General features: G+C 30.8%; 2 protein-coding genes across 3 annotated transcripts; both read left to right on the forward strand.

The window, feature by feature from the left end:
* Positions 1–2,277: 2,277 nt before the first annotated feature.
* Positions 2,278–8,544, forward strand: LOC114184922 (probable LRR receptor-like serine/threonine-protein kinase At1g67720). Of its 2 annotated transcripts, XM_028072334.1 has the most exons (16): positions 2,278–2,550; positions 3,079–3,283; positions 3,404–3,610; positions 3,928–4,433; positions 4,610–4,742; positions 4,869–4,940; positions 5,050–5,118; positions 5,196–5,267; positions 5,464–5,532; positions 6,196–6,350; positions 6,435–6,673; positions 6,885–7,011; positions 7,082–7,150; positions 7,273–7,459; positions 7,549–7,684; positions 7,967–8,544. In XM_028072334.1, the coding sequence occupies exons 1-16, from the start codon at positions 2,460–2,462 to the stop codon at positions 8,300–8,302; spliced, it is 2,673 nt and encodes an 890-aa protein (XP_027928135.1). In that variant the 5' UTR covers positions 2,278–2,459; the 3' UTR covers positions 8,303–8,544. The 2 variants fall into 2 exon arrangements, with proteins under 2 accessions (XP_027928135.1, XP_027928128.1); XM_028072327.1 differs by having other exon boundaries at positions 3,079–3,610.
* Positions 8,545–14,050: 5,506 nt separating this feature from the next.
* Positions 14,051–19,427, forward strand: LOC114184080 (nuclear transcription factor Y subunit B-10). Its single transcript, XM_028071324.1, has 7 exons — positions 14,051–14,243; positions 14,361–14,588; positions 14,678–14,807; positions 15,000–15,005; positions 15,110–15,184; positions 15,329–15,379; positions 19,038–19,427. The coding sequence occupies exons 2-7, from the start codon at positions 14,374–14,376 to the stop codon at positions 19,074–19,076; spliced, it is 516 nt and encodes a 171-aa protein (XP_027927125.1). The 5' UTR covers positions 14,051–14,243; positions 14,361–14,373; the 3' UTR covers positions 19,077–19,427.
* Positions 19,428–19,750: the final 323 nt, after the last annotated feature.

A 19,750-nucleotide genomic window follows, 5' to 3' on the forward strand; every position in this document is an offset into this window, starting at 1 on the left:
CTTCCTCTGAGACACCTTTTGAGGACCAAATCGTAACAGAGCTTCACCTTCCAAAACAAACAATACCTTAGATGCATGGTGATTGACCTTAACGATATTCTAAGATGAACAATCGTCTCCTAAGCCTTCCATGATGATCCATCATTCATCATGAACCTTGACTAAAGGAACTTATGTTCCCATCACATCCACTCGACGAACTTGGAATCGAAACATTAACCATTTTTTTCATAACTGTGAATTAGATTTCATCATAGGTTTCTATCATAGTAAGACATATTTAACCTATTAATCTATCTTAACACACTTTAATTGATATTGATCATAAGTGTAGATAGATTTTACTACAACCAGACATTTATCACAAACTGAGTTAGGTATCAACACAAACTATCCATTCTAATATATTGATGAATTTTTTTTATTGAGAAAATTTGGAGAGATTAACTTTGATGTATGAGTTGCTTAAGTAAGAATGAGATGAATTTTTTTAATTTTTTTAAATAAGCTTTTATAAAAATATAAAAATTAAACTATCGTTACATTACGTTGACTAGACAAATGTTTAAGATAAACTTATAAAAATTAAAGACTAGTTTACATTTGTTGTAATTTTTTACTTATAGAAAACTATGAAATTGAGATAAGAAAAAACCTTTGGACATGGTGATTTTGATGCTGATAATGTGTAAGTCACGCGCGATGGTTGTTACCCCGAGACTCTGCCACCTCAGCACCATCATAGACATGGGTCCTCAGATATCACTGTGTCGTCAAGCCATGGGACCCACACACCACAGACCGATAATAAAATACAAATAAATAAATAAATACCACTCTCAAAACATAGATTTTTTTTTGTAGCCTTTTGTTATCTGTTAATGAATTTTTTATACTTGAATAATAATAAAAAAATCCAACGAACTAAAATTAGTATTGAATTAGATTGAATTTCGAATTTAGTTTTAGAAACTAATGCAACCCGAGATCATCGTATCGTAATGTCCCAATTAGAAATATAAAATTCTTTTCTATAAGTCACTGATCTAGAATATGTCGCTATTTACAAAATTAAATATATGCTTTCTAGTTTACAAACAGAAATAATGCATTCCCTGATAAAAATATTAATAGCATTCGATTTCAACTATTCTGTAAAATTTAAAAACCTTGACTATTTGAAATGGATGAAACAATATTATCATTACTTCGTTAGATGAGAGTCTCACTCTAAAGTACTCAAAAAGAGTACACAAATGTAGCAATAGACAATCTTGTAAACTAAGACAAATATATTATTTAAAAATATCCAGCTTTATATGGACAAATATATTAAATAAGACCCACTTTAATTATCACTAAGTTCTTTGTAAAATTAATTATTAGTTACCTGAATCAAATCCAAAACGATGAAATGACGTTTTTCTTTTTTGTAAAACTTTTATAATACCAGATCTATATTATATGGTTTACTAACTTTATAAATCCTTAAGTATGCATCTCTTTTATAAAATGCAGTTTTATATCAATGTAATATGACACTTATTAAAAAACCGTATATTGTTATAACAATAAAATCTGACAACCTAGTATTACACTCTTAAATATTCAACTAAACCCTTTAGTTGCAACTTTTGTCACCACTTCAATCAATGTAATGTGACAAGTAGTGTTTAATGCATTTTTAAAAATATTTTCGTATGATTTCATTCATATGACTACTTAAATAAATGTATATAATTATTCTATTACTTGGATTAAATGGATTGATTAGATTTTTATGTAATGAAATTTATGGTGTTTGACTCAGTTAAATATGATTAATGGGAATGGTGGTTATCTAGGTGATAATTGGTTTAATTGAGACTTATGGTGAGTATTGAAACAATATTTTTTATTTGTAACAATTTACACATTTTTTAAATTGTCATTAAAAAAATTCAAACAAACTAAAACATATTTCAACGAATGTGTTATTTGTTTCTATGTATAAAAGGAATATTTCTTAAAATAATAATATTCTTAAGACACATTAACTAACAAATTAAATTCTAATAAATGAAAACATTTCCTATCAAAAAGAATTTTGACTTTTTAAAAATTCAATTTTTACACTTACTTTATTTATAACGGTTTCTATAAATTTCATTAAGATACGTGGATAGCATAATCTTTACGAAACAAATTTATAATAGCCATTGTAGAAATTATACAATGGAAAATAAATGATTCTTTTAAATATCATGCACGTCTTTTTGCTGCATTATTTGTTGTATTATTTAGTGTAGAAGACTGCGACCAACACAGGAAAAGTGATGCCAACTTCTAGCATCATCATGGTATTTATGTTCGTCTCCGTCTGAGTATAGTGAAACTTTGAGACTCACTCACTTTCTTTGTTGGGTTCGGTTCCGCCATTTTTTATGGTTTCATCTCAGCAAAGCCTCGCATCCTAGAAAATGGAGGCTACTTTACCCTTTCTCTCCTTTCTCACGGTTCTACTCTCATTCCCACTCCACTCACCTTTTTCTTCTGCTCAGATTATGCAAGGTATCTTTCTTTCTTCATTTTCTTTACTCAACTTCAACCCTTTTCTACTTCATAACCTTTATATACGATGCAAATGGTGTCTTGTTTTACTAGTTATCTTAGTTTTGTGTTCCCTGCCAACCCTTTTGTTTTCGTCTCTGTGCTGTGCCCTATGCTGCTCGTCAGTGGTTTCTTTTATTATTTTTGTAAAAAAGATAATGTCTTTTCGGTGTATTCTTCAAATCCCGGGGAGCAAAATATCTTTTTTACCATCCTGTTTTAGAGGGGGGATTGTGATTATTGAAGCTTTTGTGAAGTGCATACACAAACAATGTAATGGATTGCAAAAAAAGCTAAGATCTAAGCCTAAGTGGTTTTGATTCTTGTCCGTTCAGTTGGATATGAGATCGGTTCGGATTAAGGTTTATGATGGTTTAATGAATTTTTTACCATGTTGTTTTTTCAAGCTTCTTCTGAGGTTTTGTTGTTCTAAGAGTTTGGAATTAATCTATGTTGTGATGAATAACAAAAACATGTCATCTTAAGCAGGTTTTGTAAGTTTGAACTGTGGAGGTACAACAGAATTTACCGATGAAATTGGTCTTCAGTGGACTCCTGATGATAAGCTTACTTATGGACAAACAAGTACTATATCAGTTACAAATGAGACACGGAAGCAATACACGACACTTAGACATTTTCCTGCTGATTCGAGGAAATACTGTTACACACTTGATGTTGTGAGTAGGACGAGGTATCTTCTCAGGGCCTCTTTCTTGTATGGGAACTTTGACAATAACAATGTTTATCCAAAATTTGACATTTCTGTTGGGGCTACACACTGGTCTACCATTGTTATATCGGATGCCAACAGCATAGAAATGCGAGAGCTTATATTTCTGGCTTCAAGTCCTACAGTGAGTGTTTGCTTATCAAATGCAACAACCGGACAACCGTTCATCTCCACGCTTGAACTTCGCCAATTCAATGGTTCAGTTTATTATACTCAATTTGAGGAACACTTTTACCTTAGTGTCTCTGCAAGGATAAATTTTGGTGCAGAGAGTGATGCTCCAATTAGGTACCTTAAGTCATTCTACATGCTACTTCATAATATGTTCTGGTACAAGTTAATATTTCTAATGAATCTTTATAAACCATGTTGTTCCAACTACTTGGAAAAATTTAAATACACGAGCTTGCATATTAATATCCATATTTACTAGGTAAAATCTTAGCTATCTATTGACTGTAATTGTCTTCAACTCTTCATGTCAAAGAACTATTTATAGATTTTCTCTGATTATGTACTTGATTAGATGTGTAGTTGCTTTCTTCTTTTGAGTTTTTTAAAACAGTTTCCTGTGGTTCAATAAGTTTATAATTCCGCCATTTCAGGTATCCTGATGACCCTTTTGATAGAATTTGGGAGTCGGATTCTATAAAGAAAGCTAATTATCTTGTTGATGTTGCTGCTGGAACCCAAAAAATTTCTACAGTAGCACCAATTGATGTTAACAGAGATGAAATGCCACCAGTGAAAGTGATGCAGACAGCTGTAGTGGGTACTAATGGATCTCTAACTTACCGATTAAATTTGGATGGTTTTCCTGGTACCGGTTGGGCATTCACCTATTTTGCAGAGATTGAAGATCTGGGTCCCAATGAATCCAGAAAATTCAGGCTAGTTCTTCCAGGCCAGCCTGATGTTAGCAAGGCAGTTGTGAATATTGAAGAAAACGCTCAAGGGAAATATCGTCTTTATGAACCAGGATTTACCAACATATCCCTACCTTTTGTGCTCTCTTTTAGATTTGGAAAGACATATGATTCCTCTAGGGGACCTCTCCTAAATGCCATGGAGATAAACATGTATTTGGAGAAAAACGATGGTTCTCTAGATGGTTAGTTCCTTAATAAGAGGCTACCTTACAAGATGATGTGTTTTTTACTAACTTACAACTGTATCAAGTGATTCTTTGATAAGCATGTCTGTTGTAATGCAAGTGTATTAGTTAAGTCTTGTTTATAGCATAAGAAAATTGTAATAGATGTACTGTGCGGATTGAATGATTTGCAGGAGCAACCATCTCCAGTGTACTTTCGCACTACTCTGCAGCAGACTGGGCAAAAGAAGGTGGTGATCCATGTCTACCTGTTCCATGGTCATGGGTTCGATGTAACTCTGATCCACAACCAAGAATAGTCTCAATGTAAAGGTTAATCTTTTTATGGTTTTAGTTTGGCCTGTGGAGTCTCAATGTGCTATATATCTTTTAAAACTTAAAAGAGAAGTATAAATGATCTGTAATAGTAACTTTTTTTTGTGGTGGTGACAGCTTGTTATCCAATAGAAACTTGACTGGCAATATTCCTTTGGACATCACCAAATTGGTTGGTTTGGTTGAACTGTAAGTTTCATCTTAATTTCTAATATTTCTGGACTGGGTTGTTGATATCTCATGTTTGGTCCGTTAAACTTGTATTGTGGTATTGATGTGATTTAATTCTCGGATGCAGATGGCTTGATGGAAATATGTTGACTGGTCCATTACCTGATTTTATTGGTTGCATGGACTTAAAGATCATGTAATCATTGCTATCTTCCTTCCTTTTGTCATGTTATGTTGTAGTTAGCTGATTGAAACCTTTCTTTCTTTTTGCAGTCATCTAGAAAACAATCAATTGACCGGTGTGCTCCCAACTTCTTTAGTGAACCTTCCAAACTTGAGGGAACTGTAAGCTCTTTAAACTTAAGATATTCTGATAAATCTAATTATGGTCTTAAATAAAATACATATCTATCTCCACTAAAAACGAGTATCATTTTGTTGATGAACCTACAGACTAACTCACGTTAAGTTATTATGCTTTGATTAGTTGTTTTATTTTGAGTTTTTGATGAAATTCAGGTAACGCTTTTGACATTTGCAGGTATGTGCAAAATAACATGTTATCTGGAACAATACCATCAGATCTTCTTAGTAAGGATTTGGTTTTGAAGTGAGTCTAATTTTAACCTTCTAACTTTAAGAGCATTCAGTATTACCATGTAAGGAAATGGAGGAAAATATTGGCAGTTTTAATCTTATTGGATAATAGATGAACTTTCCTATCCTGTTAATTGTTTTCATTTATATGTTCACCTGTATCTGGTTTGTCTAATGTGTTAATATCTGTTATCACATTAAATGAACTTGGCTGCTTTATAACCAGAAAAAGTAAAAATCTAGGTTTGATCAATTAATGTGTTGTTTTATACTATTAATTACTTCTGATATGTAAATGTGCTAATACCCACATACACTTTCTTCACCAACTTGTTTTCTCTTTCATATTTACCATTGTCCATTTCTTTAGATATTTTTCATTTAATATGTCGGTTTCTGACTTTCAGCTGGATATGATGGTGCTTTGATTGCTTAGATAAACAGTTTCGTATCTCTCAGCTAATCTTAGTAAATATTGAATGCTACATTCTTTTTCAAGTTTAACTTGATATACTTCAATTTGTATCTTTTTGGAATGCTATATTACTTCAGATCTCTAGTCAATAATATGTTTTTTTATAGCGTAGCAAATATTTTATTCTTCTGTTGCAAATATTCTAATTCTCTCTTCATTTATATTTGGTAACCTCTAATTTTTTCCTGTCATCCTCGTCAGCTATTCTGGAAACCTCAATCTTCACAAAGAAAGCAAAATAAAGGGGCATATGTACGTTATTATTGGTTCATCAGTTGGGGCTTCTGTTCTACTTTTGGCTACTGTTATATCTTGCTTGTATATGCGCAAAGGCAAGAGAAAATATTATCAGAAAGGTAGAATCTAAACACAGCCATTTATTGTGTCTGTTTGATATTTGAGATGATATATCATGATTTATATGTTTACACTCTTCATAGACCGAGTTGATTCTCTCCCTGCTCAAAGACTGGCTTCTTGGAAGAACGATGATCCTGCAGAAGCTGCTCACTGCTTCAGTTTTTCTGAAATTGAAAATGCTACCAATAACTTTGAGAAAAAAATTGGTGCTGGTGGTTTTGGAGTTGTCTACTATGGGAAGCTAAAAGATGGAAACGAGATAGCCGTTAAAGTTTTAACCAGTAATTCCTATCAAGGCAAGCGAGAGTTCTCAAATGAGGTAACCTGCATTTAATTAACCTTTATAAGTATTCTAGCATTATTCTGTCCCTTATTGTTTTTCTTTCTGTGGCATGGCATTTCATTTTGTGATCTGTTGGAGTTGCTCACTGCATTGTTTTTCTTCTAAATAAAGCATTAAATACACAAAATAGTTGCAACTTTCTTACTAATTCTATTGTAATTTGGTATGATGTTTTCCTTTGATCCAGGTAACTCTTCTTTCAAGAATACATCATAGAAATTTGGTACAGCTGCTTGGTTATTGCCGAGATGAAGAGAATAGTATGCTTGTCTATGAGTTCATGCATAATGGCACTCTCAAAGAACATCTTTATGGTAAGCCTGCATGACTTAAATCAAGGAGCAGAAACCCATATCTTCACTTATGTCTAATATTTTCTTGTAGGTCCATTAGCCAATGGAAGAAGTATTAATTGGATTAAGCGTCTTGAGATTGCTGAAGATGCTGCCAAAGGTATTGTTAAGCTAGTGCTTTTAGAATATAAAGCTACTTTTCCTCTAATTTTTGTGATTGAATGATCCTTCTCTTATGATCCATCACATGATGCTAAATGTATTGTTCTCATGGTTGTTCAGGGATTGAATATCTTCATACGGGTTGTGTTCCTGTCGTTATCCATAGAGACTTAAAAAGCAGCAATATTCTTTTGGACAAGCACATGAAAGCCAAGGTTTCTGATTTCGGTCTTTCAAAACTTGCTGTTGATGGAGTCTCACATGTTTCAAGCATAGTTCGAGGAACAGTAGGATATCTGGATCCTGAGTAAGGCCTTTATCTATTTTCAGACAATTTGTGTGTTTCAGCAAAACCTAAAGTTATTATTTCTTGATGACTAACTTTTTCTTTGACAGGTACTATATTTCCCAACAGCTGACAGACAAGAGTGATGTTTATAGTTTTGGTGTAATTCTCCTTGAACTAATGTCTGGTCAAGAAGCAATATCAAATGAAAGCTTTGGTATAAATTGTCGAAACATAGTCCAATGGGTAGGTTTTTATTTCTATTCATAAATAGAACTTTTGGAGTATAAAGGAACTACCATCCTTTGTAGTTTCTTTTGTGTAGTATTTAATTTGCAACATTGAAAAAAGTAAATCATAAATTGATGACAAAATGAACTATCAACTAAATTTTCATGTGACAGTAAATGATTGATGGACTTTGAGTGTCAACATAACTCAGATATCAAAGTTCATAGTGATATCTAACATGACTTTATTTCGAACTATCAGCGACTAAATTTGGTTGTCTGCATGAAATTTTCACAGGCAAAGTTACACATTGAGAGTGGAGACATACAAGGTATTATCGATCCTCTGTTGCACAATGAATATGACCTACAATCAATGTGGAAAATAGCAGAGAAAGCATTGATGTGTGTTCAGCCTCATGGACATATGCGACCATCAATTTCAGAAGTTCTAAAGGAGATCCAAGATGCCATATCTATTGAAAAACAGGCAGAAGCATTAAGAGAAGGGAACTCAGATGATATGTCCAAAAATTCTTTTCAGTCTTCCATGAACATGGGTTCTATGGATCTAGTTGGACCTGAGAGTTTCCTGTCAATTGATGAATCAGTTGCACAGCCAACTGCAAGATAGATAGATAGATAGATAGATATCTTTTGTAGACAAAATCAAATTTTCTTTTTTCTAATTCTCGCCCTATGAATTTTTTTTCTCTCTCTTTCATTCAATGTTTGTTTGTGCAGAGGGATTGCCCTTTGTGGTTGGTTTAATGATTGGTGCACCCTACCAACCAAATGAACAGTCTATGTATACTGACTGCAGTTGATTTTATTGTTCCCAATTTGTCAATTTCAAATTGTTTTTGCTTATTATAACCTTTAAAACATTAATTATTATTGCAGAAGTTCAAGTTTTTTTTTAAAGCAATAATTAATGAGTTGTAACTATGTAATTTAACATCTTGGTTTCTACTATGTATGTATGTAGGAAGCATTAAAGAAAGAGCAGCACAAGCAGGAAAAGGGCAGAGGAGGAGGGTTATCCCAATACTCTGCATGGTCCCAACCTGGTCCAATCATGCACCTTTTATAAAAAAAATTTCTCTACTAAAACTATTTAAGAAAAACAAAATTGTTTAAAAATAATACTATTTTAATTTCAAATAAAAATAACACTAAACACTTTAATAGATGGGAATTCATTTTTTTTCGAACTTACTTTTTTTCATCACGAGTACCTAATAAGCTTGTTTGGAATTTGACCTCGAAGACTGAATTTCGAAGAGGATTGAAAAATCTAAAACATCAACACATGGTTAAAATTTATGTTTTCAGAGACTGAATTTCAATCTCAAAATGTTCGTTCAAATTTAAGCAGAAGTTTACGTAAAAGATATCAAACACCTTTCCTTCCCGAATTCAGAATGAGTTTCATCTCCAACAACACAACAATAAGATTGTGTTTGGTAGATGAAATTAATACATATGAAAAAATTTTATGTCACCTAGGATAAGTAAAAGAATAGACGATAATAGTTATATAATGAATTTTAAGTTTATATTGTCCTCTTACCTCAAATAAAAAAACAGTCTAAATTTGCATTTTATTTTTTTATAATTCTATAATATAGTGTTATAAGATTTGAGTTAAATTCGTATTTTAAAAATAGTGTATGTAATTAAGGTTAAAGGAATTGAGAGTGATATATGTGTTATAAAAGTTTCGTATAATATTTTATTATCTAGTAATAATTTATATAAGGTTATATCTTTGTATATTCATCACCGATACTTCTTTTTAAGAGATTAAAAATTTGATTTTGAAAGTAAAATTTTTACATACTACAATGGTAATATGTAAAACATATAAGAAATGCATTAAGGAATTATTTTACTAAAATATTCCCGGTGGAAAAATTCATAAAATCTCCCCCCAAAAAAATTATATATTCAATTAAATTATAGTTTCCTATTGACAATAAATAATCATATTAAAAAATATAGTCCACATTCATTCTAAATTGTTGGAAAACTCAGCTTCTTCTAGAGATGGCAAATAAACCCGTGCCCGTGGGTATCACCCGAACTCATCCCCGTTTTGACGGGGAATCTCCGCTTTGACTGGGTATGGGTATGGGTATGGGTAATACCCGAAATTTTCAACTGGGGATGGGGATGGGGATGGAGATATATATATACCCGCCCAAATACCCGTCCCCGCTTAAATTACTAAACTATTTATAATTTATTAAATAATCTAAAAAATATATATAAATAAATAATATATTTACACATAAAATATAATATAATATAATATAATATAGTATATATACATATAAATAAAATATACTTTTATATATATATATATATATATATTTACACATATACATGTAATATAATATAATATAATATAATATAATATACATATAATATATATACATAATAATACAATATAATATATATAATATATACGTATAAAACAAATTAATCATTTAACTAGTGAGATCTTTTATAAACAAATTTATAAAAATTTAAAAGAAATATATATATATATATATATATATATATATATATATATATATATATATAAAAAAGCATAAAATATCTACGCATATACATATAATATATATACATAATAATATAATATATATTATTATATTTATATTATTATATAATATAATATAATATATACTTAAAATAAATATATATCTATAAATATAAATATATATATATATATATATATATAAACATAAGATATCCACACATATAATATATATACATAGTAATAATAATATAATATAATATATAATATAATATATATATATATATATATATATATATAACATATTTCTCATTCTCTTTGTTTTTTGTTATACACTTTGTTTACTCTCTCAATTGTCTGGTTTGTTTTTCAAGATTTAATTTTGAAGGTAATTTTTCTTCTTCTTATTACATAATTTTTACTCTCTGTACATGGTTATGTTCAAATAGGTGTTCCTCAATTTCATTCTATGAAATAATTTTTAGGTTACACATTTGATTATCTTTATTTATTTATTTATTTTCATGAAAATGTTTGACTCTTATTTTGTAGCTCTTCTTTTTGTTACTTTGGTTATACACTTTTTTACTGTCTTTTAATTGTTTAATTGTTTGGCTTGTTCTTTAAGGTTTAAGCAGATCTTCAAGGTACTTTTCCTTTTATCATAATCTTAATTATACATTTTTTTTCCGTTATGTTATGTTCAAATGGATATTCTCAAATTTGGGTCACACATTTAATTATCTTTACTCCTTTATGATAATTTTATTTATTATTTATTTTTTGTTTCATGATAATGTTTAATTCTCAATTTTAAGTGCTCAATTGCATAAATCCTTAATTTAATTCAAGATCAAAAGATGAAGAATCTATATTTAAATTTGAATTATTATTAATTTAATTTTGTTATTTGTGCTATTTCGTTTAAGTGGTATAATATAAATTTTTAATAGTATAAAAAATATTTGAAATATTTTTAAACTTGATTATTGGTTTTCCTTTTATATTTTGTTAAAAAAAAATTAACCTTTTTACTTTGTTTGATTTTTTTTTGTTACGTATGTTAGTTTCTAGAGAAAATGAGCACAGGAGATCAAGATTTGCAGGTACCAAGTCCACCACAGTGTTCACAACAACCAACTCCCTTTCAAAGTTCCAATAATGACAGTCAATCTCCATTGAATCCATCTATGCAAACACCTTCAGAAGTTCATGATGAAATACATTCAACAACACAAGTAGAGCCTGAGAAAGGGAAATTGAAAAGTGTTGTGTGGGAACACTTTGAAAAGATAAAAGTTGATGGAAAATACAAAGCTAAATGTAACTATTGCAAGAAAAGAGTATGTTATTTTAATATTGAATATTTGACATCATGAAAATCAAAAAGAGTATGTTATTTTAATATTGAATATTTTGATAGTATCATGATTCCGTTGGTGTGATTTTTAAATTTTTTTATAAAAAATATTTAATTGATATATGGAACAATAAAAAAATGGGTATGGGTATGGGTATAAGAAAATACCCGTTACCCGGTGGGGATGGGGATGGGTCAAAAGTTGTATACCCGTTGGGTTTGGGGATTGGGATGGGGATGAATTTTTATTATGGGGATGGGGATGGGATCATGATACCCGTACCCGCCCCGCCCCGTTGCCATCCCTAGCTTCTTCTGATATTATAATTTTATTATGGTTCTTTCTTTTATTTAAACATTTTTAGAAAATGTTAAAGCATTTTTTAAATATTCACTTGATAAAATTTTCATTAATTATTTAAATAAATTAATTCATATTAGTTAAATAGAAAGTGAATATTTTTATTGTTTAAAAATTATAAATTTTAGAAAATTTAACTATTATTAATGATAATAATGAATCATCAAATTCAAAGTTACTTTGTTAGATTTTTTCAATAATTTAGTATAAAGTAAAATTAGATGTTGTAATAATTTTAAATGAACAATTAAATATTAGAAGGAAAAATTCACTTTGTTTTTCAACACTTCCATGGACTTTACAATGACTGTTTCTTTAAGTATGTGTATAAATAAGGTTATGTGAATAAAAAAAATTAAAAGGGTTTTTATCATCTCTATTCATGTAGTATGTAATTATTTTTTAGTTAGCAACTCCTCGATCTCTTTTAAAAACACTTGTACTTTAACTCATAGTAACTATGTTGTAAACAATATTACTCGTGATAGAAATTTTATATCGATTAAAAATAAAATAATTTTATAGTATATAAATGAGGTGCAAACCTTATCTTATAAGTCAATTTGATAAGTTGAGTTAAGCTTAAAATATTCTTAATTTTTTATATTTTTTGTTATTTAAGTGTAACTAAATATAAGAAGGAAGAATTTATGAAATCGTCTTTCATAAAGCTTTTTTATATGGTATATTAATAAAGTTGAAGATGTGTCCAAAGACTTTATGAGATGTGACTCTTAACATTTTTATTTGACAATTCCCTACTTCAAACTTTGTTTGTATTGTATCCATCAAGCAAAAATTTTCAAAACTTTTTGAAACAGTTTTATTTTAAAAGACATCTTAATCATCACTCTTTTTTTCTTCTCTTTAATGTTTTAATAGTTATGTACACTAAAAAATAAATCTATACAAAAGATTGTTCATATTATCACGTACCTAATCATACTATAAAGAAATGTTCCAATAATTCTCTGTCATCAACTTCAGGTTATAAAACAAATGATTAATTAAATTTATTATCTTTCAAGCATAGTGAATTATTTAATTACAAAAATTAAAATCTTTATCCTATATTCTGTATCATATTATTATTAATATTGTTCATAAATATTATTATCTCTTGAATCATTCTATCCAAGTTAATGGCATAAAGACTATACAAAATAATTAAAATATTTTTTTAAACTAACTCTCATTAACAAAGACAACCAATAACTTATTTTCTTCACATATTTAAAAAAAAATTCTTATCTCTTTCCTTCTTCGCCATCAATATATTTATATTTATTTTCCATTTTTATAAAAAATATTACATGATTAATAAATAAAAATATTACAATTTTAAATTTATTTTAAACTACATTTAAATCACTGATATAAGTATTAATATAAAAAATATAAATTTAATTAAACCAATAGATATTTTAACTTTCTAATTCAGTGAAAGAATAAAAAAAAGCTATTAAACATAATTTTTTTTACCTTGGCACAGATTCATCGGATAATGAACATACTATAATTTAAACACTAAATTTAAATATATAATTATATTAAATATTTGAAAAGATATTACAACATGTATAAACATTTTTCATAAAAATTATTTAAGAAAAAAAATTAAATTTTCCATTAATTAAAATAAAAGTATACATAAGTTGATTCATAACATTTTATATAACTTATTTAATTTTTTAATTTATTGACACATTATTTTTAACTCAAATATTTAATCACGTAAAAACGGAATTTGTTCAAACATATCAAAGTAACCGATTATTTTTATAGAAAAAAAATGAAAGTATATTTAGATAAATTTTGTAGACACTTTTAAATAGCAGTAGAAAATATTTTCCAATTAAATTAATAATTTGATATTTATGAAAATCCAGTGACCATCTTTAATAAGTTTATTCTTCCATCTACAACTTTATTTTTATTTTTTGGAAGTTTATAGTTTGTCTAAAATTGAAGTCTACGTAATAATGAGACACATATTATGAGAAATGATCATAATTGCTATAATAAATTGTCTCATTGACTTGAGGAGTTGAATGGAGAAATTAAAAAAGAAAGAAAAAGAAAAAGAAAAGAAAAAGAAAAGGAAGAGTATGAGAAGAGAGAGAGAAATAGAAAGGTAGAGGAAGAAGCGAAAAGCAAGTAGTAGTGTCTGTTGTTGTTGTGTAATAAAAGAAAACGAACGGTGGTGATAGGCTTCAATCTAGATCTCAATCGTCTCCACCTTCCTTTCTTCTCCAGCGTCCGATTCCCTCACCGATCTCGCGCCAAATACAAACTAATTCATACCATCACAGGTATTCTTAACATTTCTCTTCACCAACATAACAACTCACAACTCCTTCTCTCGAATTAGGGTTTCTTCTTTTTCAATTTCGCCATGTTTTTTACCGATTATTCCTCTCTCAAATCAGGTTTCCGGCGACCATGGCCGACGGTCCGTCCAGTCCAGGCGGCGGCAGCCACGAGAGCGGTGACCACAGTCCCCGTTCTAACGTGCGCGAGCAGGACAGGTACCTCCCCATTGCTAACATAAGCCGCATCATGAAGAAGGCGCTTCCTGCTAACGGGAAAATTGCCAAAGACGCCAAAGAGACTGTTCAGGAGTGCGTCTCTGAGTTCATCAGCTTCATCACCAGCGAGTTAGTGTTTTTTTTTTCCTGATTCTCTTCCGTTTTGCTGTTATCACAGTTATCACTTGCTTCAATTTTGAATCCGCTGAATTGTGTAGGGCCTCTGATAAGTGTCAGAGAGAGAAAAGGAAGACTATTAATGGGGACGATTTGCTCTGGGCAATGGCCACCCTTGGTTTCGAGGATTATATCGATCCCTTGAAAATTTACCTCACAAGATACAGAGAGGTGATTTTAATTTACCAATTTCATTTTATTTTTTAATTTTAAATGTTTGTCTGGTCCCCAGTTAACAAACTTGTATACGGCGTGTTTTTATGTTTGGTTTATTGGGTTTCCTAATTCTCGTGTCTGGTTTTTGCTGATTGGCATTTTTTTTTATCATGGCTTTGTCTCATGGACGGATTGGGGATGTTGCAGATGGAGGTAATTTTGAATCTTTCATCTAACGCTTGAATAGTTATTATGCTTTGTAATTTTTGTGTTGAGTCTTTTGTTTATGTTCGGCTCTTCAATATGTTGTATTTCAGGGTGACACCAAGGGCTCAGCCAAGGGTGGAGAGACCTCTGCTAAGAAAGATGTTCAACCGGGTCCTAGTGCTCAGGTAAAATGCAACCACGTTCCTGGAAGTTATGATTGATTGTGTTGCTCGAAATATATATATATATATATATATATATATATATATATATATATATATATATATTCTTACATCTCATATTCGTGTCTTTTGTTGTGAAATCTGCAGCTTGCTCATCAAGGTTCTTTTTCCCAAGGGGTTAGTTACACAAATTCTCAGGTAATTGTACTCACTTTGCTTGCTGTATTATCTTCTTTCTTTGTGTTCTGGGCTGTCATTGTTGAATGTTAAATGAAGGTGCTAAGGTGGTTTTTTGAACTCTGAATTGTAACTGCTGTAAATATTATAGAATTCTCTGTTTCTGACTTCGAGTGTGAACCTAGAGATGTAATGAATTTGTGGAAAGCACCCTAATAGGACGTGTGACTTCCTGCTATTTCCATTTGCAGAACTAAGTTTAGTACCTCTACCTTGTAAAAACTTTTAAGCTTACCTTAGTTAAAATGGTTCACACTATGCCGGCTCTATCGCTACTTTGGTTTGATATTAGAAAACAAAGTTGTACTGCATATTGAAAACCTCCACCTTAGAATTAGTGCCAAATAACACTTGTCAATGTGTCAGCTACCTTTGGTTGGTAGTACAATCAATTCGCCCATTAAAGTCCCTTGTGAAAAGTTGTGTTTATGCATATTTTTTATTTAGGTTTAATAATTTTATCTCTTGATAATGTCTGCCACTTTCTTAAGCATCTTTTTGGTTTATTTGGGGTTATTTATTGTGTGGTCCATCTTTGAAGGGTAGTCTTTCTCAGTTTGGTAGGACACTGAGTGTTATTGGCAATTTTCCTCCTTAATGGATTGTACAAAGTACACACAATAATAAATTTCAGTTTGTTGTGGTCCCTGGTTTTTTTAAAAATCTTTTTACATAATGCATTAAGATTGAATCAATTTTTGAGAATCCAGTGGTGGTGGTGGTGGTGGTTGGCTGGAGGTTTCTTAGTGATATAGGGTTTTGTGCTACTGATCATTTTGAAGTGTGTGAATGATGCTTTTGACATCTGTATGTCATTTATGGATGGTCTGTGCTTAAATATAAATGTGTTATTAATTATACATTTTAGTCTTAAGCTAGATAGCTGTTTCTGGCTTGGATATCAATAGCTTAAATATCCCACTTTGGTATTACATGTTACTGAAGTATTATATTTAGGTTTTTCAAGCTACTTCTCTGAGCTATTTTTAGGAACACGTGACATTCTTTTGTGGTTGTCTTAAAAGATCACGAAGTTTACCTTGTTTTCATTATAGGCAGCAAAGAAGGCTAATGATCATAATTTTTAAATTCAAAATATTTCTAGCTGTGATTCTGGGCGAATGAAATAAATTCAATGAAGTATTCTTAAGCCACAAGGTTACCCAGTCTTTACATTGTGACTGATGTGAGAATTGGATTTTAACATCTGGGATGTGTCTTTTAATGTTGGTCCTGGGGATAGCCAAATTGGGATTCCACTCAAGGTTATCAACTGATGATATGACAGCCTATGGCACACAAAAATGATAACACATATATGTAAAAGTGAAAATAGCATAACTGAATCATAGACTAAAAATCCAAGATAATATTGAGTGTCCAAAGAAATTGATTTTTGGTGCTTGACATTGTGCTATAAGTGGAAATGAATTGGGAACATTACACGTTTAATTGATAAAAAAGCATAGAACAACATGATTCTGAAATTCGATAAACCAAGAACTAAATTCTGAAGTTTTGAAAAGAAAAAACATAAAAGCATTGAATACATGAAGAACAAGAACAACTATAACTGAATTATTTTATAGAAAAGGAGAGGAGAAACTTTTGAAGAAATGAGGAATAAGCTAATAAAAAGAAAGAAATGGCTAAAAGGGAAAAAGAAGGGGAGTCTTGCTACGGTGTTGTGTCATCGCGGGTGATGGAAGATATGGCAAATGGCAGCATGACAAAGAGAGAAGAGTACCTTGCAAAGGAAAATGACTTATGATGGGTCCGAAGAACCTCCATGTTATTGTGTCATTGCAGTGCCATTATCAAGTATTTATCAACATATATTTATTTTATTACGACCCTTTTATGACAACAATATTTTTTCCTTTGTTGCCTTTTAATCATTAGCCCACTCAATGGAAGTATTAATTCTCACTTTACCTAAATCGACAATCCTAAAGATGCCACATTGGAGGGACAACCTTGTGGCTGAAGTATCCTTAAGTGTAGTTATTGATAATGATGAGTATATGACACCATATAATGACAAATGGTGAATGTCACCTTACAATGGATATTAATGGATGACAAAATGGCAGATGGGTCCTAAAATGTCATGGGATAGTATTATGGTGGTGACTTAATTTTTATCTGAAAACATTGATTTCACATCGACCCTTCTGTGGAAGATATGGTAGATGGCACCATACAACAATAGTGGATGCCCAGTATTATAGAAAATAATGGATGGCAAACGGTAGTAGGGTTGAAAAAGTCTTGTTATAGTGTTATCAAATTCCATAATGGTTATTTAACATCATTGATTTCATTTGAACCCTTTCGAGATCATTATCATTTCCCCTTTTGCCCTCTCTCACTAGCCAATTCAATGGAAGTATGTATTGTTACAAAATATGCCTGAGTCAAAAATCCCTAAAGGTGCCACATTCGGGTGAAGCATGTGGCTTAAGTGTCCCTTAGTGTAATTATAGATAATGGTAAGTGATGGAAGATACGAAAGATGATGCATACAATGACAAATAAATAATCAATGGTAACCTTGCATCGGAAAATAAAAATATGACAAATGTTAGAATGTCCAAAAAGGACCACGTTATAGTGTTAGTGTTAAAAAACATTGATTTCACTTTAACCCTTTTATGTCAACCTTATTCTTTCCCTTTGTTGCCCTTTCGTTGTTGGCTAACTGAATGCAAGTACAAATTATCATACTTTTCTTAATTTGACAATCTCTAGATATGCCACATTGGTGGACAACCTTGCTGCTCACCCTAGTATGATTATGGATAATGTGGGCGACGGAGAGTATGTATGGTACTATACAATGACAAATAGTGAATGTCATCATACAATGGAAAATAGTGGATGACTACTGACAAACAATCCAAAAGCGCCACATTGTAGTGTTATGGCCGTGCCATAGTGGTTATTCAATAAAATTTGTTTCGCTTCAACTCTTCTATGACAACATTATTTTTTCTCTGTTTCCCTTTTGTTGGCCAACTCAATGGAAGTAAGAATTGTTACACTTTGCCTAAGTTGCCAATCCCTAAAGGTGCCACATTGATGTGAGAACCTTATAGTTGAAGTGTCCCTTAGTGTAGTTAGAGATAATGGTGAGCAATGGTAGATATGGCAGAAGGCGTCATACAATGATAAATAGTGAATGTCACAATATAATGGAAAATAATGGATGGCAAAAAGGGTAGATAGGTCCAAAAATGCCATGTTATTACTGTGATGCCATAGCGGTTATTATTTAACAACAATGGTTTCACATTCACTTTAATCCTTTTATCTCTTTGTTGCCCTTTTGATGCTGACCAACTTAATGGGTACAAATCATCACAATCTGCCAAAGTGGACAATCCCTAAAGATGCAACATTCGTGGGACAGCCTTGTGCCTTAGGGGTCTATCAAACCTCTCTATACTTAATGAGGAACATATGATTGAGAATACATATTTATATATGTTACGTATGCTTTTTCCGTGGTTTCAAGTTTTATGTCGTAATTTAAGGTATTCATGTTACCACGAGTAAAAGGACTCTTATAGATACGAATTTGATATTTATTTATTTTTCTTATTTTAAATATTCTCAGGGTCAACATATGATGGTTCCAATGCAAGGCCCAGAATAGGTGTCAAGTCTATTAACCCTCCTGTTCTAATGTACTATCCACGCCGGTTAGCAAGTGCTCACGACATATTGAATATCTTAATGTTATGTGAATACTGACATAGAAGATGTTGGTTCTTGTGTCCAGATATTTTTTTTCTTCTTAAGTTAAGGTTTGTATATTATCTTTGGAGTTGAATTGTTATTTGAAAGTTGTTATATTGTAAATCCTAGAGCCTTGTTGTCTGAATACATCGGCGGGCTTGGCAAAGACTGAGATTTTAGGACTGACTGTAAGCATAAATGGGAATATTCTTTTCCTTATTTCTTTGTGTAATAATGTATGAAGAAGACTCCAGCTTCTTCTGTTATATCTGTTGATTTCTTCATTCCCTAACACGATGTTGGTGTCATTCTACCATTTCTTTCAGATTCTAATATTTTTAACAATAAATATATCCGACCAAACTAATTTGCATTTTATTTTGTAATGTACGTGAACCTTGTAATTGTATTTGCACAATGTCACCTACTAATCCAATTGCAAATGTAGTATTACTTAATGCATTTGTTTCTTAAAATTTTGGATAAATCTGATTTTGATTCTACAAATCAAAAATACATTTCAGTTCAAAATATAAGTGTTACTGTTCAAAATTTAAAAGTAATTTACAATTCCTAAAATTATAAATAATT

The sequence above is a fragment of the Vigna unguiculata genome, chromosome 1 (genome assembly GCF_004118075.2).
Source record: "Vigna unguiculata cultivar IT97K-499-35 chromosome 1, ASM411807v1, whole genome shotgun sequence".
In the NCBI taxonomy this organism is placed as follows: domain Eukaryota; kingdom Viridiplantae; phylum Streptophyta; class Magnoliopsida; order Fabales; family Fabaceae; genus Vigna; species Vigna unguiculata.